Genomic DNA, 17119 nt, shown 5'->3' with positions numbered 1-17119 from the left:
AAGAGGCAGATCCCCCTCTACATCGATGACACCCTCACGGTGAGTCCCCGCCGCCCGTCCCGCTGCGCCCGCGCCTCCCGCGTGTTGCAATTGCCCAGGCCGGGCCTTTCCTCCTCGCCGGGCCTCGCTGGCTCCTCCTCGGGCTCCCGCGGCGTTAATCTTTGGGACTTTGCAACACTTGGGGTTAACAGAGCTGAATGTGGCAACTTTTTTTATCTGATGGCTGGCTCTGAAAGCGGGCGAGCCGCATAATGAGGGAGTTATCGCCGTGCCGGGGCCTGTGCACAAGTTGTGCCGGAGCCACGAGCGTGGCTCGGTGCTCAAGGGTGGAGCAAAGCCATTTTTCTGCTGGGAAGGAAGGGAGCCATGTTAACGTTAAACCCGGCTTAAAACCGCCTGATTGTTCTGCTCTCACACAGGCAAGAAAAGGCTAAAGGCGTTTTCGAGAGCTTTGGCTTGAAGTCAGGCTTATCGAGCCTGCAGAAATGTAACAAATCTGAGAGTTCCCATTTCAGGGTGTTGCTGGGAATTGGAAAACGTGGTTTGGCCGTTTCCAGAAGATTCAGTGGAAAAATCAGCTAAATGCAGCTCGGAGGTTCTCTGGTCCTTCTCCTCGTGAGTTTAGAGGAAGGTTCAAAAATTGCATTGTAGGAGAACACAAAAATTGCATTGTAGGAAAACACGGAGCAAATGGAAAAAAAAATCTCTAACTAGCCAGTTGCTCTTTGTTTTAATTCTTAAAGCAGGAAAATGTGTTGAAAATAATATTGCACTTAGCGTAATTTGGTATCTTAATGGTTCATATTTGATTTCTCATGATAGTGGAAGAGTAACTGTTGTTACTTTAAGTGATGTGAAATTTAAGTGATTTAAATTCCTAATCTAATGTTTAGGATGGAAGAATCCCTGAGTTTTATCAGCTAAGGAAGGTGTCCCTGCACATGGCAGAGGGGTGGAACTGGATGATCTTCAAGGTCCCTTCCAACCCAAACCATTCTTCCAACCTTCCAGAACAAAAGTGTTGAATGTCCTCAGACAGGCCCCATCTGGTTTTGCAGCATTTGAAGGAACTCCTTTTGCTGTATTTTAGTTTTGATCAATGTGAACGGTGGCATATTATTAATTTACCAAATGTAATCCCTGGTTTTAGCTTCTCTCTGGTGAGCTGTGTTCAGGTATTAGGCAGAGTTTCCCCTCAAGCTGTCCAAAGCAGGATCTGTCCCTCCTAGTGGGCTGATGACCTGGAAAACCCAGACCGTGCAGGAATAGTGCAAGTTTGAGATTTTTGGTATCTTGGCCACACCTTGAAAGTTGTTTTGCCCATTCATTTTCCATGTGTTTTTAAGCTCTTGGATTTCTCTCTCTCTGTTTTAATTTTTTTTTTGATCCTTCCTGGACTCCTTATAAAAATTACCCATTAGTTTGTGTCATGTAGACTTGCCACGCTCTTGTTATTTTTGTTGTGTGTAATAGGTTGAGAGTGAAAATTCAGCTCTACCAGGTGGATGACTTCAGCAAACCTGAAATGCCATTTGTGGTTTAGTCCCAGAATTTAATACCAGGCCCAAACTTCGTGTAATTGCATTGTGTTGTTGCTGCCCTTCTGCTTTGTACACCATCCTCACGATTGAAAGGGTCCTCTAGCTGTAAATCAGTTTTATATCCATCTGGAGAAAAGGCATTTATGCAAGTGCAAGTCATCCTCACCATGAAGAAATCTTACCTTGTGTCCATTTTTTTTGGTCATTCTGTTGCTGTTGTTACAAAGTATTTGGATTTCTAGGTGGTTTCTGGAGGATTTTATTAAAAAATTCTGCAGCAGCAAGTGAATGAACTCTGAGCTTCCTTGTCTGTCATCTATAATTTATTTTTTAAATACTTAATGAGCGCTATTACAAGACATGCAGCTGTCTTTGAAACAGAATTTTACATCTGCGGCACTATCTTTAAAAACTAATGGTGGTTATTGATAGTGACTGGCTTCTGTTACCTCTCTGAAAACTCAAATTTTAAAAATAGTGGGACCAGCCAGCTGAAAGAGTTAATCTGTGCCTTAAATGTGGAATCAGTGATTAGTGATTGCAAATGAGGAGTGAATGGCCCATGTGCTCCTCATGTGGAATTTGCTTTGTAGTAGCCCGGCAAGCAGCTCAGGTGCAGGGAGATGCTGCTGCCCTGGGTGGATTCTTCACCTCCTCACTTCCCTGTTCCTCCTGGCTCAGCCAGAAATTAAAGGAGGTTTCAGTATTGAACCCTTTTCATTTCTTAAGCAGCTTTTATGGTTTCTAGAAGGCATTCCATTTGATGTGGTATTACAGGATTTTTTTTTCCTTCCAGTTCAGGGTGTGATGGTGGTTGATGTTTAACCACTTAATAAAATCTCATCAGACACATGAATTAATTTAGTCTTTGATTCTTTTGCTCTGTCGTACAAAATACCTCAGGGTGTTGTCTGATAGTGGGAGATGAAGGTGCAGGGGGAGAAATAGGTAGCTTTATCTCTGTTATTAGCAGATAAAGCTTTTACTTTTGCTTGTAGCTCCTGGCCCGCAGAAACACCACATCAGTGGTGTAGGAAGCCTCCAGATCTGCAGCAGAAACTGGTGGGGATGGCTCAGGGGTGAGGGAGGCTGGAAAGGAGCTGGGGTTAGGATTGGCTCTGCTCTGCACAGAGATAAGGCAGCTGTGCCAACGCTCAGATTGGGGCACACGGGGCAGCAAAACAGTGCCTTGTTCTCAGAGAATCGCTGTTTATTTTGGAGTGGTGCTCAGTGCCCGCAGGAGTGAGTGCGTGAGTGCTCTGGAGGTAGTGCTGGTGATCAGGCAGGCAGCAGGGAATTCTGCCTTCCCCAGACAGCTGAGGGGAGGTGGAAGCAGGAGAAGGGCTGAATCAGACAGTTTTATTTGGTGTTCATTTGCATTGGGGTTATTAACCAAGGTTGTTATTTTGCCTTTCAGATTTTAAAATGAACTTTCAGTGTTCATATTGACAAATTCCCTGTTTTTCAGTTTGGACAGGGAAGAGAACTCAGCCAGGCTTTACACATTTTTCTAGTTGCTTTCATTTTATTCCACGGTTGCACGGTTGGATTTTTGACTGGAAGTTACTTTCCCGATTTCTGCCTCCTCCCAAGAAATTGCCCTCTTTGTTTCTCAGTAATTTGATAAGAAACGTTATTAATTACTTACAAGTAATCACATTGTTCTGTAGGCTTAACATTTTGCTTTGAGCCTCTTGAGAGTTGCAGCTGCAATCACACAAAGCAAACTATGCCTTGGAGTACCTTGTTGGGTTAATATGGTTTGAAATTAGCCTTTGGAGGAGTCGAGTCTGTCATTAAACTGTTGTGACTGTTTCCTCAGAGCTTTATAAATTGAGTTAAGCTGTTGGGTCCATTTGGTTCTCAGTGTGTTGAAGTTGTTTTTTTGGTTTTTTTTTCTTTACCTGAAGCAGGGTCTCAAATCGTGTAGATGATGATATAAACACTGATGGTTCGTTTAGCAACTTTTGCTTTCTAACAGCTATTTAAGAGTTGTCATTTATAAACTGCCTCTAGAACATTATATTAATGAAGCATTTATTGCTTTGCTGAGACATTCACTATCTGAAACAGCTACTTTTATCCTTTCCTAAGCTCCAGTAATTATGTGAAAAGAGTGAGCATTTAACATAATTTCAGTCTTATTTCCCCCAAGAAAATAAAGCAACTAATGCTCTGTTTGGTTTTTTTTTTCATTTGTTCGTTTTGTCTGAAAGCTGCTCTTTAAATTGTTTTTCCTCTCTTGTATAGATGGTGATGGAATTTCCTGATAATGTGCTGAACCTCGATGGGCATCAGAATAACAGCACACAACTGAAGCAGTTCATCCAGGTAAATCATGTTTCCTAAGAAGTGAGACTTTTGCTTTCCTCAGGTTTGTGTTTTTTGCTTCTCCAGGAGGTTGTGACTCCTGGAATGCCTCAGACACGTCAGCACCTGGGAGCAATCACACCTTGGTACCAAAGTGCACTGGGCTCAGTTGTGCTCTGGATTCCTCAGCATTTATTGCACGTTGTCTTGTCAGGAGGCAATTGCTGCAAGTCTGAGAGCTCAGAACTCACTGTGGGAGCTACAGCTTCTAAATACATCCTGATTTTTATTTTTCTGAGCAGTTTTGAACCACCCTTTCAAGTAGAAGTGTGGATTGCTCGAGGTTGGGTTCTTATGATTAATGCCCATACCAGGGTAGAATTTGTGTGCCAGTTTGTAGATTTTATAGAGATAAGTAGTGAGAATTGGTTTTGTGCTACCCCAGAAACTTTAACCCTGGAAAGAGACCTGTCAAATTCTGGCAAATACTGTAGTCCTGTGACACCTGTAGCAGCTGCAGGGTGGTGCACCTTGATGTGCAGGGGGGCAGAGGCTGCTGCTCTGCAGTTGCAGGGCTGCCTCTCTCAGGGCTGACAGCAGCAGTGCAGACACGTGCTGCATGCCAAGTGCAGCTGGGTTGTGAAAATAGCTCGTTCCTGCTTTGCTGTGGCTTCTGCAATTAATTACAGGAAACAGGGTTATTGCAGAGTGATAGTGCTTGGCAGGTGATTTAATGGGCCTTCCTCTAAGAGCACAAACCTTAAATGTTACCTGATGGTACCTCTGCTTTCCATATTGCATAGAAGGAGCTGAGAGCACTTGCTCTTTTCAGTGGGTGGGAGTTCTCCTGTATTGTGTGGCCTTTTCTTCCTTTCCTCAGAAGTTGTGGCAAGTCCTTTGTGCATGGAGAGTGTTTGAGTGGTGTTATGTGACAATAAAACAGAGAATTCTCTGAGACATTCCCTGTACAAATACAACTCAAGTGTGAGTTTGTGTGTTGGGGTGTGAGGAAGGGACTCTCTGCTCTGCACAGCTCTGCTGGTGGCACTCCAGTGCTGCTGAAAGCCAAGGCCATAATTCAGCAGTGAGGACTAGAAGGGTATGTGCTTTTTGTGAGGACGTGTGCCTGCATGTGTTTGACACAGGGGCCAGGAGACACATCTACAATTGTTTATTGACGTCAGCAACATTAGAAGGTGTTCTCATTAATGTTCTATTCATAGCACACATTGGATGTTCACTACTGAAGTCAAAGGCTTCACTCTGAGTAGTAATGTGTGCTTTCTTAAATTCCAGCTAGTAGGATTGTAATGGGAAATGGCTTTTAGCCTTCCAGGAAAAATATTGCTAAATTGTCATGGTCTGGGCAGAACGAGCTGGTTGTAAATGAGATTTCCATAAATGCCAATGAGAGTTTGTGAATTTCTGTGTGCCAAAGACAAAAAGAGTGTGAGAAGAAGTTGAAAACTTAGAGTTGGTGTGTGTGAGACCTTTTCCTAAACATCTGTGCTGAGGTGGAGACAAAGAATCTCCCAGTTGGGACAGGATGGTTATTGTGGGACCATCTCGTTCTTGGGACAGTTATTCTGAAGCAGCATTTGCAGTGGAAGGCGGCAGTGAAGAGGAGAAAAAAAACAGAGAATAAGCGTGGAATGATTCGATTTTTGTGGTGGTTTTTTTTGCAGAGACACAGCATGCTGAAGCAGCAGGACCTGAACATTGCCATGATGGTGACGTCGCGGGAGGTGCTGAGCGCGCTGTCGCAGCTGGTGCCGTGCGTGGGCTGCCGGCGCAGCGTGGAGCGCCTCTTCTCCCAGCTGGTGGAGTCAGGGAACCCTGCCCTGGAGCCCCTCACCGTGGGGCCCAAGGGGGTGCTCTCAGTCACCCGCAGCTGCATGACTGATGCCAAGAAGCTCTACACGCTCTTCTACGTGCATGGGTCAGTGTCTGCCAGCTGCTCGCGCCATCCCCGCTCTCTGCGTCGCCTTCGTGGTGATGCTGAGTTGTCACAGCACATTCTTCTCTTCAATATCCATAATTACAGCTGCTTGTTGCCTAAACTGGGGGAAAAACAAACCTAATCTTTGATAGCACCAGTTGCAGTGCCATGATTGCAGTTGGAAGATGCCAGTGTTTAATGCTTGGTCCTTAATCTGATGCAGGCACTACTGGCTTTTCGTGGTCTCTTCTTCCTGAGTGTTTGGCTCACTAGTTGGCCTGTAAAAAAATAAAAAGCGTTAATTTTTTCCACCAAAGTTTGCTGCACTTGGGTAGAAAGGTAACACTGAGAAAGTGAAACTTTCTGGGCTTGGTGAGCACAATAAATACCCCAGTGCCATTAGTTCCTGAGCTGTCAGCAGAGCAAACAGGGAGTGCTTAGCACAGTGTGTCTTGGCCTTCCAGTTGGCTTCAGCTTGTTCTTCTTGCTCCAGTTAGCAGGAAAAGTAGGGAAGGTTAGTGCAGAGTTGAGATTGAGATGGGAGAGTGAGGTATTGTAACCTGATCCAGTGGTTTTCAGAATACAAAGTTCCTCACTTTTTTTTTTTCCCCATAGGTCCAAACTGAATGACATGATCGATGCAATTCCCAAAAGTAAGAAGAACAAAAGGTGTCAGCTACACTCCCTGGACACACACAAACCAAAACCTTTGGGGTAAGTCTGTGTTTAACATGCACAATTGAAATATTTTAAGGAAGCAAAGTATTGAGACTAATTTATTTTTAAGCATTGAGATCAATTTTTATGCTCTGATCTGCTTGCCAGAGTAGCAGTTGGATTGTAGCAGACCTAAATAGTTGTTGGGGAGAGGAAGAGAAGCACCAGGAGTTTTGGGCATGCTCAGGGCATGGGTGGCTTCTGCACTGTGATATAAACAATGCTATTAGAAAGACAAACTGGTTTCTGTGCTCTAGACCAAAATGGTTGCTCAGCAGATTTTCTCACATTGAGGTCAAAGGGTACACGCTAAATAAATATACATCATTTTGCTCGGGATTATTAAAAATGCCTTGCACAACTGTTAACCAAGGGCTTTATTGTGGTTGGATGCAGGGTTAAAACTGGAACTCCATAAAATGTATTTTCTCAAAAGTGACAGCATGTTTTGAATACACCACTGAACAATATGCATATATGCCTCTGTCTTGAAGTTGAAATGATTTATTCCAGCTGGTTAAGCAGAAGAACACTCCCTGTAAATCTATTGTGAATTCTGGGGAGGTTTCTTGTTTGTGGGGTGGCTCCTTTTATTTTTTTTTTTCATATGATGACCAATAAATTAGTCTCTTGGGCTTAATTGGAGTGTCTGGACCATTTTTACTCAGCTGTGTTCTGCTGCTGCTTAAGCCTCCAACCTGTGAAAGCTTGCTCGTGGTTTCCAGTTACAGGACATGTATTTTTCTATGCAGATTGGAGTCTCTCTGGGTTTAGTTAAATCCCCTGGGATACCAGGCATGTGGAATTTGACACTTGATTTTTGCTTGTGCTGCTTGAGGATACTGGGAACTAATCATTATCTTCTATTATATTTTGGTTACAGGCCTTTCACAAAATTAGTTTAAAGCTTGTGTTACACAAGATCCTGAGAGTATAGGGGTGTAGATATATGTATTTCTTTTTTAAATAAAGCAAATTCATAGCATCATGAAAGTGGGTTTTGGGTTTTTTTATATTTAGTAAGCTTGATCTTATCTGTGTGAGAACAGATGCTGTGTAACCTGCAGTTAGCACTTGGGCAAGGTAGAACAATTCTGAAGCTGAATGAATAGAGAGGAGAATGCTGCTTTTATTTCCTCAGTTCATGCTGGAATAAACCCCCTTTGGATGTTGGCAGGTTAATAGGGAATATGAGGAAGAGCAATATTTTATACTCTGCAGGTAAAACCTTGGGGTTATCAGAGAACATGGCCTGTGGACAAGCAGTGCAGTTTGCTAAAGGAGCAGGACTTGCACTCCCCTCCTCAGCTGAAACCCAGAGTGTATCAGCATTGATATGAATTCAAATAAATCTGCCTGCAGTGGACACAGGCTCTGGCGGGGCTGTGGAGGCACTCAGCAGTCACAGAATAAACTTCATTTACCAACACAGAGCTGCTGCTCCACATCTTCACAAGAAACTCCTCAGATGAGTTGCATCTGTTGAGCATTCCCTCCACACAAAAAGGCTTTGAGCTGGAGCTGTGTGTTTAATTAGAGGAGTTATGTAAGCAGCTAATGCCACTCCAGGGTTACTTGATGTCCTCAGTCTGTGCCTGGCTTTTGGCTCCTCAGCTCTGTTTGGGGCTCAGGAGCATTTGAAACTCTCCTAAATGCAAGCCCTATGACCTGGCAAACTGGGAAATGGCACACAGAGCTCCTCTAATTAGGAAACAGGGCTGATGCTTCCCATTTTCCTGCTCTGTTGTGTCCATAAGACAGAAATGACCATTCTGATAAAGTGTCAAGTGTAGACAAGCCTGTAAGTAGCCATGACTTGTTATCTAAAGTCCATTTTTTGTCACTTTTAGCACATCCAAATGTGAATTGTAAAGTTATTTGATATTCTGACAGATTTTTGAAATTTGAGGTAGGATGTTTTGTGGTGAAAGTTGTTTGGGGTTTTTTCTTTTGTCCAAGACCAAATTGTCTTCACCTGACAAGTATTAAAACTTGTATTTGTTTATATTTAAAGTAATATTCTGAAAATCATAACTGGTTCACAGCTGTAACATTAGAAAGTCATGGTGCATCTGGGTTATAAACATGGACAGCAGAATTTGCATCTCAGTTCTGACCCAAACTTTCATAGATATTAAGGCTTAACCTATAAAGAATTCAAATAAAATTAAGGAACAGAGCAGCATTTTCCATAGGACTTGTTTAGGAAGAATAACTAGCTGATAATATATATGTTATAGGTCTGAAAAATGTTTGGTAATACTATGTGACAGTGAAAGGAGCAGTAGCAGACTCAGTTCAAAGAAATTAAGAGCAGTTAAGAAAAGTAGAGAAGACAGGAAGAGGAAAGAGAACAAGTGTAGCATCATTTTCTGCTATGGACCTTCCCAGGGAGCAGTCAGGTAAAGAATGAGGCTCTGCTGGGCTTCTTTGCTGCCCCCCAACAGCATGAGGAAGAGTTTGGTGTCATTTCCTTGCAGGGGTTGCTGGATGGATGTGTGGGAGCTGATGTCCCAGGAGTGCAGGGATGAAGTGGTTCTGATCGACTCCAGCTGCCTCCTAGAAACCTTAGAAACCTACCTACGGAAACACAGGTATGTGAGGGGAGCAAGCACCTTCCTGGGGGGAAATACATGGCTTTTGTGAGGCCAGAATGCTCAAAATGTAGAGGGCTTTTTCTTGTGAAACTGTAGATTTCAGCTTGGTGGTGATGGGGGACTTTGCCAGGCTGCACTGGGATGGTTGATGTCACAAAGATGGTGGAATATTCTTTGTGTTTAATGAAAGGGAAGATGTGGAGACCTCTGCTGAAGTCATAGCTGCTTGTCTTAATTTTTTTGACTGGGATTAAATGATGATTTACAGTTCAATGTTTAGAAACTGTGTGTTCTCATTCACTCTTTCACTGCTCTTGGGCTATGCCTGTTTTCAGGCTTTCAGGGAGTGTGTGCCATTTCAGAATCCTGCAAACTGCACTAGTGCAAGCAGATTTTGAGCTTGGTGTTGCCTTTAAAACACTGTTTTAAACCACTTGTTTGTGCCTGGTGCTGTTAAATCTCTCTTGCAGGGCAGAAATAAACCATTAAATTATAGTTGCATATGCACAGGACCTGCCGTGCTGATTGAAAAGTTTTAATTTCCATCAGTCTCAAGGTTCTGATATCAACTGTGGGGGCACAGATGGGCGCGGGGGCGGCGGTGCTGTGGAAATAACACTTTGGAAACAAAATAACTTTAATCTCCTGTGACATTAAACACTGCCTTGGCTGCCTTCCTGGTGCTAACCTGCAATAATACTGCTGTTTTCTCTCCTTCCACCACAGAAAGCAGGCAGGTATCGTAGGTCTAACAACAAAATGTGTTTGATTTAGTGCTGTCAAATGGCTGGAGACACTAGGAAAGGGAAAAACGCCATCCAGAGCTGGCATGGGGAGCCAGCTTTGAGCTGAAATGTGAGCAGCTTGTCTGACTTGCATTTTTAGAGTCATCCAGCAAGAGATCTTGTAGCCTCTTGAAGGTTACTCCTCTTATGACACAGAATGAGCTTAATTTGCTTGTATTTTAATTATAAGTATACTCCTGTCACACATGAGCTGTCACATGTTTAAAATGAGTACGTTGTGTTATAAATAACCCTCATTTGGCCATCAGCACAGCAGTCTAATAATTCAAAATATGTTTGTAGTGGAAACAAGGATCATTCTTGTACAGCAGGCACCAGAGGATACTTTGCTTTGTTTCTTATCATTCACTTGAGTATACTTGAAAGAACTGCTAGAAGGTGATGTGGTATGTGTTACTTGGGAGAGGGATTTTGCCCTGGTTTGCAGTACTTGCTCACTGCTGAGATTTCTGATCTTTGAGTTGAATTCCATGTGGGAATTTCTTCAAATCAAGGATTCTCTCGGTGGGCTCTGCTCCATGGGTTGGAGGACAGAAGTTTGATATTGAGGTTAGTAATGTAGAATAAATGGGGAAATTAATGGTTAATTTAGGTGGATCATAGCCAGAAGATACTCTATTAATTACTATAATAAGAATACTATAATAATTACGTTTTTGAAGCAGCACAGCCCAGCTCAGACACCTCACCGCTCACCCAGCGTGTTTGGGCGAACCGAGCCTGATCCTGTTCTTTCCCCCCAGATTTTGCACCGACTGCAAGAACAAAGTGCTGCGTGCCTACAACATCCTGATTGGGGAGCTGGACTGCAGCAAGGAGAAGGGTTACTGTGCTGCCCTGTACGAGGGGCTGCGCTGCTGCCCCCACGAGCGCCACATCCACGTGTGCTGCGAGACCGACTTCATCGCGCACCTCTTGGGCCGGGCCGAGCCCGAGTTCGCAGGAGGGTATGAGTATGTAATTGGCTAGAGTGGGCTATCTAGCGCTTTGCTTCTTTATTTGACTCTCCAATGTCTTTGCCCAAAGCGGCTTTTTGCCTCTTTGCTGTGTGATGACCTCGTGGTTGTGGATATCTGTAGTGGTGTAGGCTCGGAGAGAGCACTTTGAAGGTTTCGGCTGTGCTTTGGAAGGAAGGAGTGACCAAATGTCTTCCAGTTGGTTGTTCGCTCCCTAGAGCTGCCTGCTTGTCCACTGAGGTGTTCAAATATGCGAAATAGAAAGAGAGCCTTGGTTGAGTTTTGCCAAATGCCAAGTATTCAAGTTAGTTTTGTTGCCATTTGTGTATTTCTGAACCTTTTTTTTAAGCATCTTAAAACCATCCAGTGAAAAGTTCTGAGCTCAGTATTGGAGAATCGTAGAATGAGTTGGAAGTGACATTAAAGATCATCTAGTTCCAACCTCAGTACCTTTAAAGTTCAGTCATAACTGTTTAATTAGGAGGGTAAATCCTTTCATAGTAGTTTTACTTTAACAGATTGGCCAGATTGATAGATAATAGATGAATAATAACAGATTAATACTGAAATGTTTTTACTCTGCATGGTAAGTAATGTACAAAATTCCCTGTGTGTTTATTCAACTTGAGCTGACTGATGGTGAAATAATTGCTGTGAATTCCAGCAAATTTTAGGACACAAAAGAATGCATCTCTGGCACTTAAACTCTTGATCCATCCTAGAAAGAGCAGGATATGGCACCTAAAGCCAGAGGTGGCAATGCACAGTACTGCTTCACAGTGGTGGCTTTGACCTGTTCCTTTCTATTTTGCATCTGCATGCAGCACAGCAGAGCCCTGCCAGGCTGCTCCTGCAAACACAGCTGCAGCTGTGCCTCAGAGAACACGTCAGCCCTGCTTTGATCCCTTGGTTGGCTCCTAGCTGCTCTAACAGTGCTTTGGTTCCCCTTTCCCCCAGACGGAGAGAGAGGCACGCCAAGACAATAGACATAGCCCAGGAGGAGGTTCTCACCTGCCTGGGCATCCACCTCTACGAGAGGCTGCACCGCATCTGGCAGAAGCTGCGGGCTGAGGAGCAGACGTGGCAGATGCTCTTTTACCTGGGGGTGGATGCTTTACGCAAGAGCTTTGAGGTAAAAACATCCAGTTCTGTCCAACTTGTGTCTGAGCTGCTGGGCCTGTTGTCACTGTAATTCATTTTCTGCTTTTCAGCACTGGGCTGGAAGGAGTGTCAAGGGTGTTGCAGTCAATCCCTTGTTGAGTTGTGTGGCATCCATGCACAGCAATACTGGAGTGTGTTCCCATGTGGAATAAACTGGAATAGAAAAGATTGAGGCTTGCTTTTACTTTCAAGCTGCCCATTCCAGTACACTGAACCTTCTGTGTTATTAATTCTGTTTTTCTACTTGATTGCATATAAAGTAGCTCAGGCTACAACAGTTTTTGGTTGGTTTATGAGTAAAAATGGAGGATGTGGTTTTGAATTACAAAAGTGATTGCAAACTTCTGTGTTCAGCTTGTTCCAAATGCACTCTGATCCTATGGGATCCTGAGCTTCAGACAGAACTCCTTTACTTAATATTGACATAACTCTCAGTACTTAATATTAATCACCAGGTTATATGACATGGATGTCTTTTTTGTGATGTTCATCTTCCATTCATAATAACTGTTCTCTCTGAAACACCAGAGAAGGAGAAGGAAAATCAGTTTGGGAAAGATCATAGTGGAACCTTTAGCTGGTTAGTTCTTGGAGTTTTTTTACTCCCATAGGATCAGAGATCACAGATCCAACAATGCATTAAAATCTAGAGCTCTTCACTGAAAAATGTGAATCGGGGCCATAGGTCCATAGGCAAGCCAGAGCTCCCCCACATGAGAGTTTCCACAATCTAAACCAAGTGGCTGCATCTTGGTGGGCATTTTTCTCCTGTAGTCAATAGTGGTGCTTACTGGGATTTTATTCCTGGCTGTTTTCCTCCTCCTGTTTTATAAATGAAAAAGCTTGAATGGTGATGACTTCTGTGACTGGATCTAACCTCTTGTAAACAGATGGCTGTGGAAAAAGTGCAGGGCATTAGTCGATTGGAGCAGCTCTGTGAAGAGTTTTCAGAAGAAGAGAGAGTGAGAGAGCTTAAACAAGAGAAGAAACGCCAAAAGCGGAAGAACAGAAGGAAAAATAAATGTGTGTGTGAGATCCCTGCTCCTCTGCAGGCAGCAGAAGAGAAGGAAATCAATCAGGCAAAGGTAAACATGGATACCTGTGGCTTTTTGGGGCTTCATCCATCAGCTCCCTGTTCCATGGTAGAATTCTTGAGGGATTTTTTTGTATTTTGGTCCTTGGTGGAATTTAATGCTCTTTCAGATGAGCAGAGTCTTTGTAAAGTCTTTGTAAACCTGGGACTCCTCAGCTTGTGGGGTTTTTTTAAAATCATAAATCTGAGGTTCAGGTTATGCTAGGACCTGTGGATTCAAGTGCTGCTTGTAGACAATCACCATGGGATTTTGGAGAGGGGGAGCCTTTAAGTGCAATTATTATTCAGGATCTCTTGGCTGGCCTTAATGGACTGTGACTGTAGGTCAAGGTAACTTGGTTGGGGTTTTGTTTAGTTGTGTTGTACTTGTGAAGAATTCTAGGCAATGCTGTTATCAGTCAGTGTCAGCTGGTTTTTCTCATGGAGAGAGTATCCTTTACAGAAGTGCTGGCTGAGCTGCTTTCAGTGCCTGCAATGTTTTTTGTTTCTGTTTGAAGGAGAACTCAAACTTCACGGAAAGCAGCTGCAAAGCCTGTGGTAGCACCGAAGAAGCCAACAACTGTGTAGAAGTAATTGTTACTAATGAAAGCACTTCTTGCACTTGTCCTAGTAGTGGTACCCTGTTAGGCTCACCTAAAATCAAGAAAGGTATGTTAAATGTCAGTATTTTTCTATTTTAAAAAGCATTTGCCATTTTTGGGGTGAACAGTGGTCACCTGTTTTTAAAAGGGAGTCCCTGCCCGTGGCAGGGAGGTGAAATGAGGGGATTTTTAAGGACACTTCCAATCCAAACCTGTCTGGGGTTCTCTGAATTCTCTCTTGTTAGAGGCATAACTCAAGGATGTGCAGCAGTTCCTACAGATGGCAGTAATTTTGGCCTCTGTCTCAGGTTTATCTCCACACTGTACTGGCAGCGACTGTGGCTATTCCTCGAGCATGGAGGGCAGCGAAACGGGGTCCCGGGAGGGCTCGGACGTGGCCTGCACTGAGGGCATCTGCAACCATGATGAAAATGGTAGGTTTGGGAAGAAGATAGTGATGCTTTGATGCTCCCAGAGCTGCAGCATCTCAAAAGAAACTTGGCTGTGTTTTACAGGGGATGATGCCTGTGTCCATCGCTGCGATGACAAGGAGGAGGATGGAGACAGCTGTGTGGAGTGCTGGGCTAATGCAGAGGAGAGCAACACAAAAGGCAAAAACAAAAAGAAGAAAAAGAAAAGTAAAGCTTTGAAGTGTGAGAATGACCATGTAAGGAACATGGCTCTGCCAGATGCTTCTCTAAGTGCTTACATTTGAAAGTAGTTACAGTAGGATTTTCAATTCCGATTGAGACTTGTGCTGAAAATGGGACAGCAGGGATCTCCTGTTCCCTTGTCATCCCAAGTTTTGGAACTGAGGTCCTTCCTCTAGAGTAGGTTGTGGTGGAGTCTCTTCTGTGTTCCTAAGCACGTGCATTTTACTCACTCTCAGTGAATGTGCCACCCCCCAGCTCCCCAGGCATGTGTTTAAGTGTAAATATCTACCCTCGCTCACCTTTGAACCTTCCCTTTTCCCTCTGCTTCCGTCTCAAACTCGAATATTCCACGTGAAACACTGCTAGCAGTTGATTGCAGGCTCTTTTCCATTCCAGATTCAGAAGCTTGGGAGCTGTCTGGCAGATGCAGGTAGCAGAGAGAGCTCAGGAAATCTCACGCACACAGAGTTTCACCGCGACAAGACCAAAGACACACACGCTGAGAGCTGCTGTAGCGCAGACAAAAGCGGCCAGCAGTTGCCTTGGTTTGAGCATATGAAAAATGTGTCACAGTTTGCAGAACCTACAGAAATGTCACTTGTCCCTGATACTGGAAAAGGTGCCAAAAGCTTAGTGGAACTCCTTGTAAGTAACCGCTGCATTTGAGTTTTGGGTTGTAGCATCTCGCTTTAATCTTTGGGGCTGAGAACTCAGCTCCCAGCAAGGAGTTGAGTCCCAGTGTTCAGTTCAGTTCCTTGTGCACATTCCCTGAGAAGTTTGTAATTGAATGCTTTGCAGAGGAGGAGAAATGGTTGCTGGAATGTGGTGACAGAACTTGTGTTGCAAGTGCTCATTGTCAAGGGTTGCATTATTCCGTAACATGAAGTGGGCATTATTGCTGCCTTCAGGCCTCAAATGTGGCTTCCCACTGCAGGCTCCTTGGGCAGCTTTCATCTCTCTCCTTTCCTTCTCCTTCCACTTACTTAGACTGTTTGCTCTTTTCCCCTGCTTTTTCCTTTTCTTTCCTTTCTTTTTATCTTCCTTCCCCTCAATTTTCTCTCTTGCCCCCCTCCTTTTTTTCCCTTTCTTTTCCCACCTTTTCCTCAAAACTCTGTAATAAATTCCATCTTCTTCCGATGGGAATGTGCTACTACTGAAGCATATTTGGATCCATTTAATGACTCAGTTGGCTGCTTCTCACCCCAAAGCAGTGTGTGAGCAGGGTGTCTGGATCAGCCAGCTGGGCTTTGGGCTGGGCTCAGATGTGCTGCACAGGAGGGCAGTGCTGGAGCTCTGAAATTCCCCTTCTCATTGCAGGATGAGTCAGAGTGCACTTCTGATGAGGAACTGTTCATCTCCCAGGATGAAATCCAATCATTCATGGCAAACAACAAGTCTTTCTACAGCAACCGGGAGCAGTACCGGCAGCACCTGAAGGAGAAGTTCAACAAGTACTGTCGCCTCAACGACCACAAGGGGCCCGTCTGCAACAGCTGGCTGGCAACAGCTGGAGCCAACTGAACCCAATCCAACTCTGTCTGTCACTGAAACTCGAGATGACTACTGCGCCTTCTCCTTCCAAACTTAATTTAGTGACTTACGGCAAAATTTTATCTTAAATTAATGTGATTATTTTTTTTTCTTGTTTTTTTTTTTTCCAGGGGGAGGCTGGTGGAGGTGATTTCCTTAATTTTGTTCTTTCTCCAGGCTTGTATTTTTAGTTGAGTAGCTGTGCAAGCCTCTCTTCTAATTTAAGCCATCTCTTTTCATTCAATGTTTCTCTTCCTGTGAGACTTACAAAAAGCAAACTAGTGGCAAAGTAATGTTGTACCTATAATTCTGTACAGAATGACAAGGAGCTGAATATAAGATTTTACAAAGTAGACATCCATTTGCAAAATGTTTTGGATGTAATATGTTAAAGCGCAATGTGCAAAAATTTAAATAAAGAATATTTATTAATATGCATAGTAAAGGTGAGTGTCTATGTTTGTACTCTTGAGTGCTCCATTCCTGCGGGTCAGGTGGGTGGAGGTGGGGATAAGGTGAAGAAAGCTGGGCTGGGAAAGGACAGAGCCTTGAAAACCAGACTCTGCTCCTCCAGGGATGGTTTGGGGATGTGGAGTTGCTGCCAGCCCAGCAAGGACTGTGAGGTCCCTGCTCTGTCCGTGGCACGATCCCAACCTGGCACTGCTCAGCATCAGGTGCCTGTTCTGCTTCCAGGAGCTGGGATAAGGGATGGCCAGGAACTGGAAATCCTGGCCTGAGGGCTGTGCCCAAGGGCAGCACACTTTGGGGAGGGGGTTGGATTTGCAGGGTGCAGCTTGGGCCATTTTGGGGGCATTGTTAAATCCCACCCTTTTCTTTCATCAATTCAATACCTGTCACTCTTCTGTTCCAACTAATGGATTTCCTCACACATTTCTGGCAATTATTTGAGCATCCTTGGCCCTCGGGAGGGGGATAACACTCCCTTCCTCCCTCTGCTCACCCTCTGCTCTCTCCACACCCATTTCATCCTTCTCCAAACCCTGCTTGGCTGCTGGATCCTGCTCCACGCATTCCTCCCGTGGTTCCTGGATCCTGCTCCACTCATCCCTCCCGTGCCTTTCCACGCTGGGGAACGAAACCCCCAAACCCCGCTCCCACCTGGAGCGGAGCTGCTCCAACCCAGCGCACGGCGGGCGTGTCCCCATGGGCGTGCCGTGTCCCCGGGGGCCAGGGGCGTGTCCTGGGCGTGTCCCTGGGCGGGCGGGCGGCGCTTT

The 17119-nt window shown here is 44.4% G+C and overlaps 1 protein-coding gene across 2 annotated transcripts; it reads left to right on the top strand.

Moving 5' to 3' along the window:
* The first annotated feature begins 6 nt into the window (after window positions 1–6).
* On the top strand, window positions 7–16322 carry GGNBP2 (gametogenetin binding protein 2). 2 transcript variants are annotated; one of them, XM_031059831.1, is made up of 13 exons: window positions 7–39; window positions 3792–3872; window positions 5537–5790; window positions 6406–6504; window positions 8988–9101; window positions 10654–10863; window positions 11824–11998; window positions 12918–13112; window positions 13618–13768; window positions 14010–14135; window positions 14217–14368; window positions 14751–14999; window positions 15672–16322. In XM_031059831.1, exons 2-13 carry the CDS (start codon window positions 3792–3794, stop codon window positions 15873–15875), a joined length of 2010 nt encoding a protein of 669 aa, XP_030915691.1. In that variant the 5' UTR covers window positions 7–39; the 3' UTR covers window positions 15876–16322. The 2 variants fall into 2 exon arrangements, with proteins under 2 accessions (XP_030915691.1, XP_030915692.1); XM_031059832.1 differs by having other exon boundaries at window positions 10654–10857; window positions 15672–15907.
* Window positions 16323–17119: the final 797 nt, after the last annotated feature.

The sequence above is a fragment of the Geospiza fortis genome, unplaced genomic scaffold (genome assembly GCF_000277835.1).
Source record: "Geospiza fortis unplaced genomic scaffold, GeoFor_1.0 scaffold538, whole genome shotgun sequence".
NCBI classification, from domain to species: domain Eukaryota; kingdom Metazoa; phylum Chordata; class Aves; order Passeriformes; family Thraupidae; genus Geospiza; species Geospiza fortis.
Note: the sequence above shows the minus strand (reverse complement) of the source record. Positions and strands in the feature narration are given on the sequence as shown.

What these genes read in the sequence shown, in the direction of transcription:
- GGNBP2 (XM_031059831.1), top strand. Translation starts at nt 3,792, where the DNA reads ATGGTGATGGAATTTCCTGATAATGTGCTGAACCTCGATGGGCATCAG. An exon ending in CACAAACCAAAACCTTTGGG is followed by an intron (nt 6,505 to 8,987) that starts GTAAGTCTGTGT and finishes ATTTCCTTGCAG; the next exon opens with GGGTTGCTGGATGGATGTGT. An exon ending in CTGCAACCATGATGAAAATG is followed by an intron (nt 14,136 to 14,216) that starts GTAGGTTTGGGA and finishes TGTGTTTTACAG; the next exon opens with GGGATGATGCCTGTGTCCAT.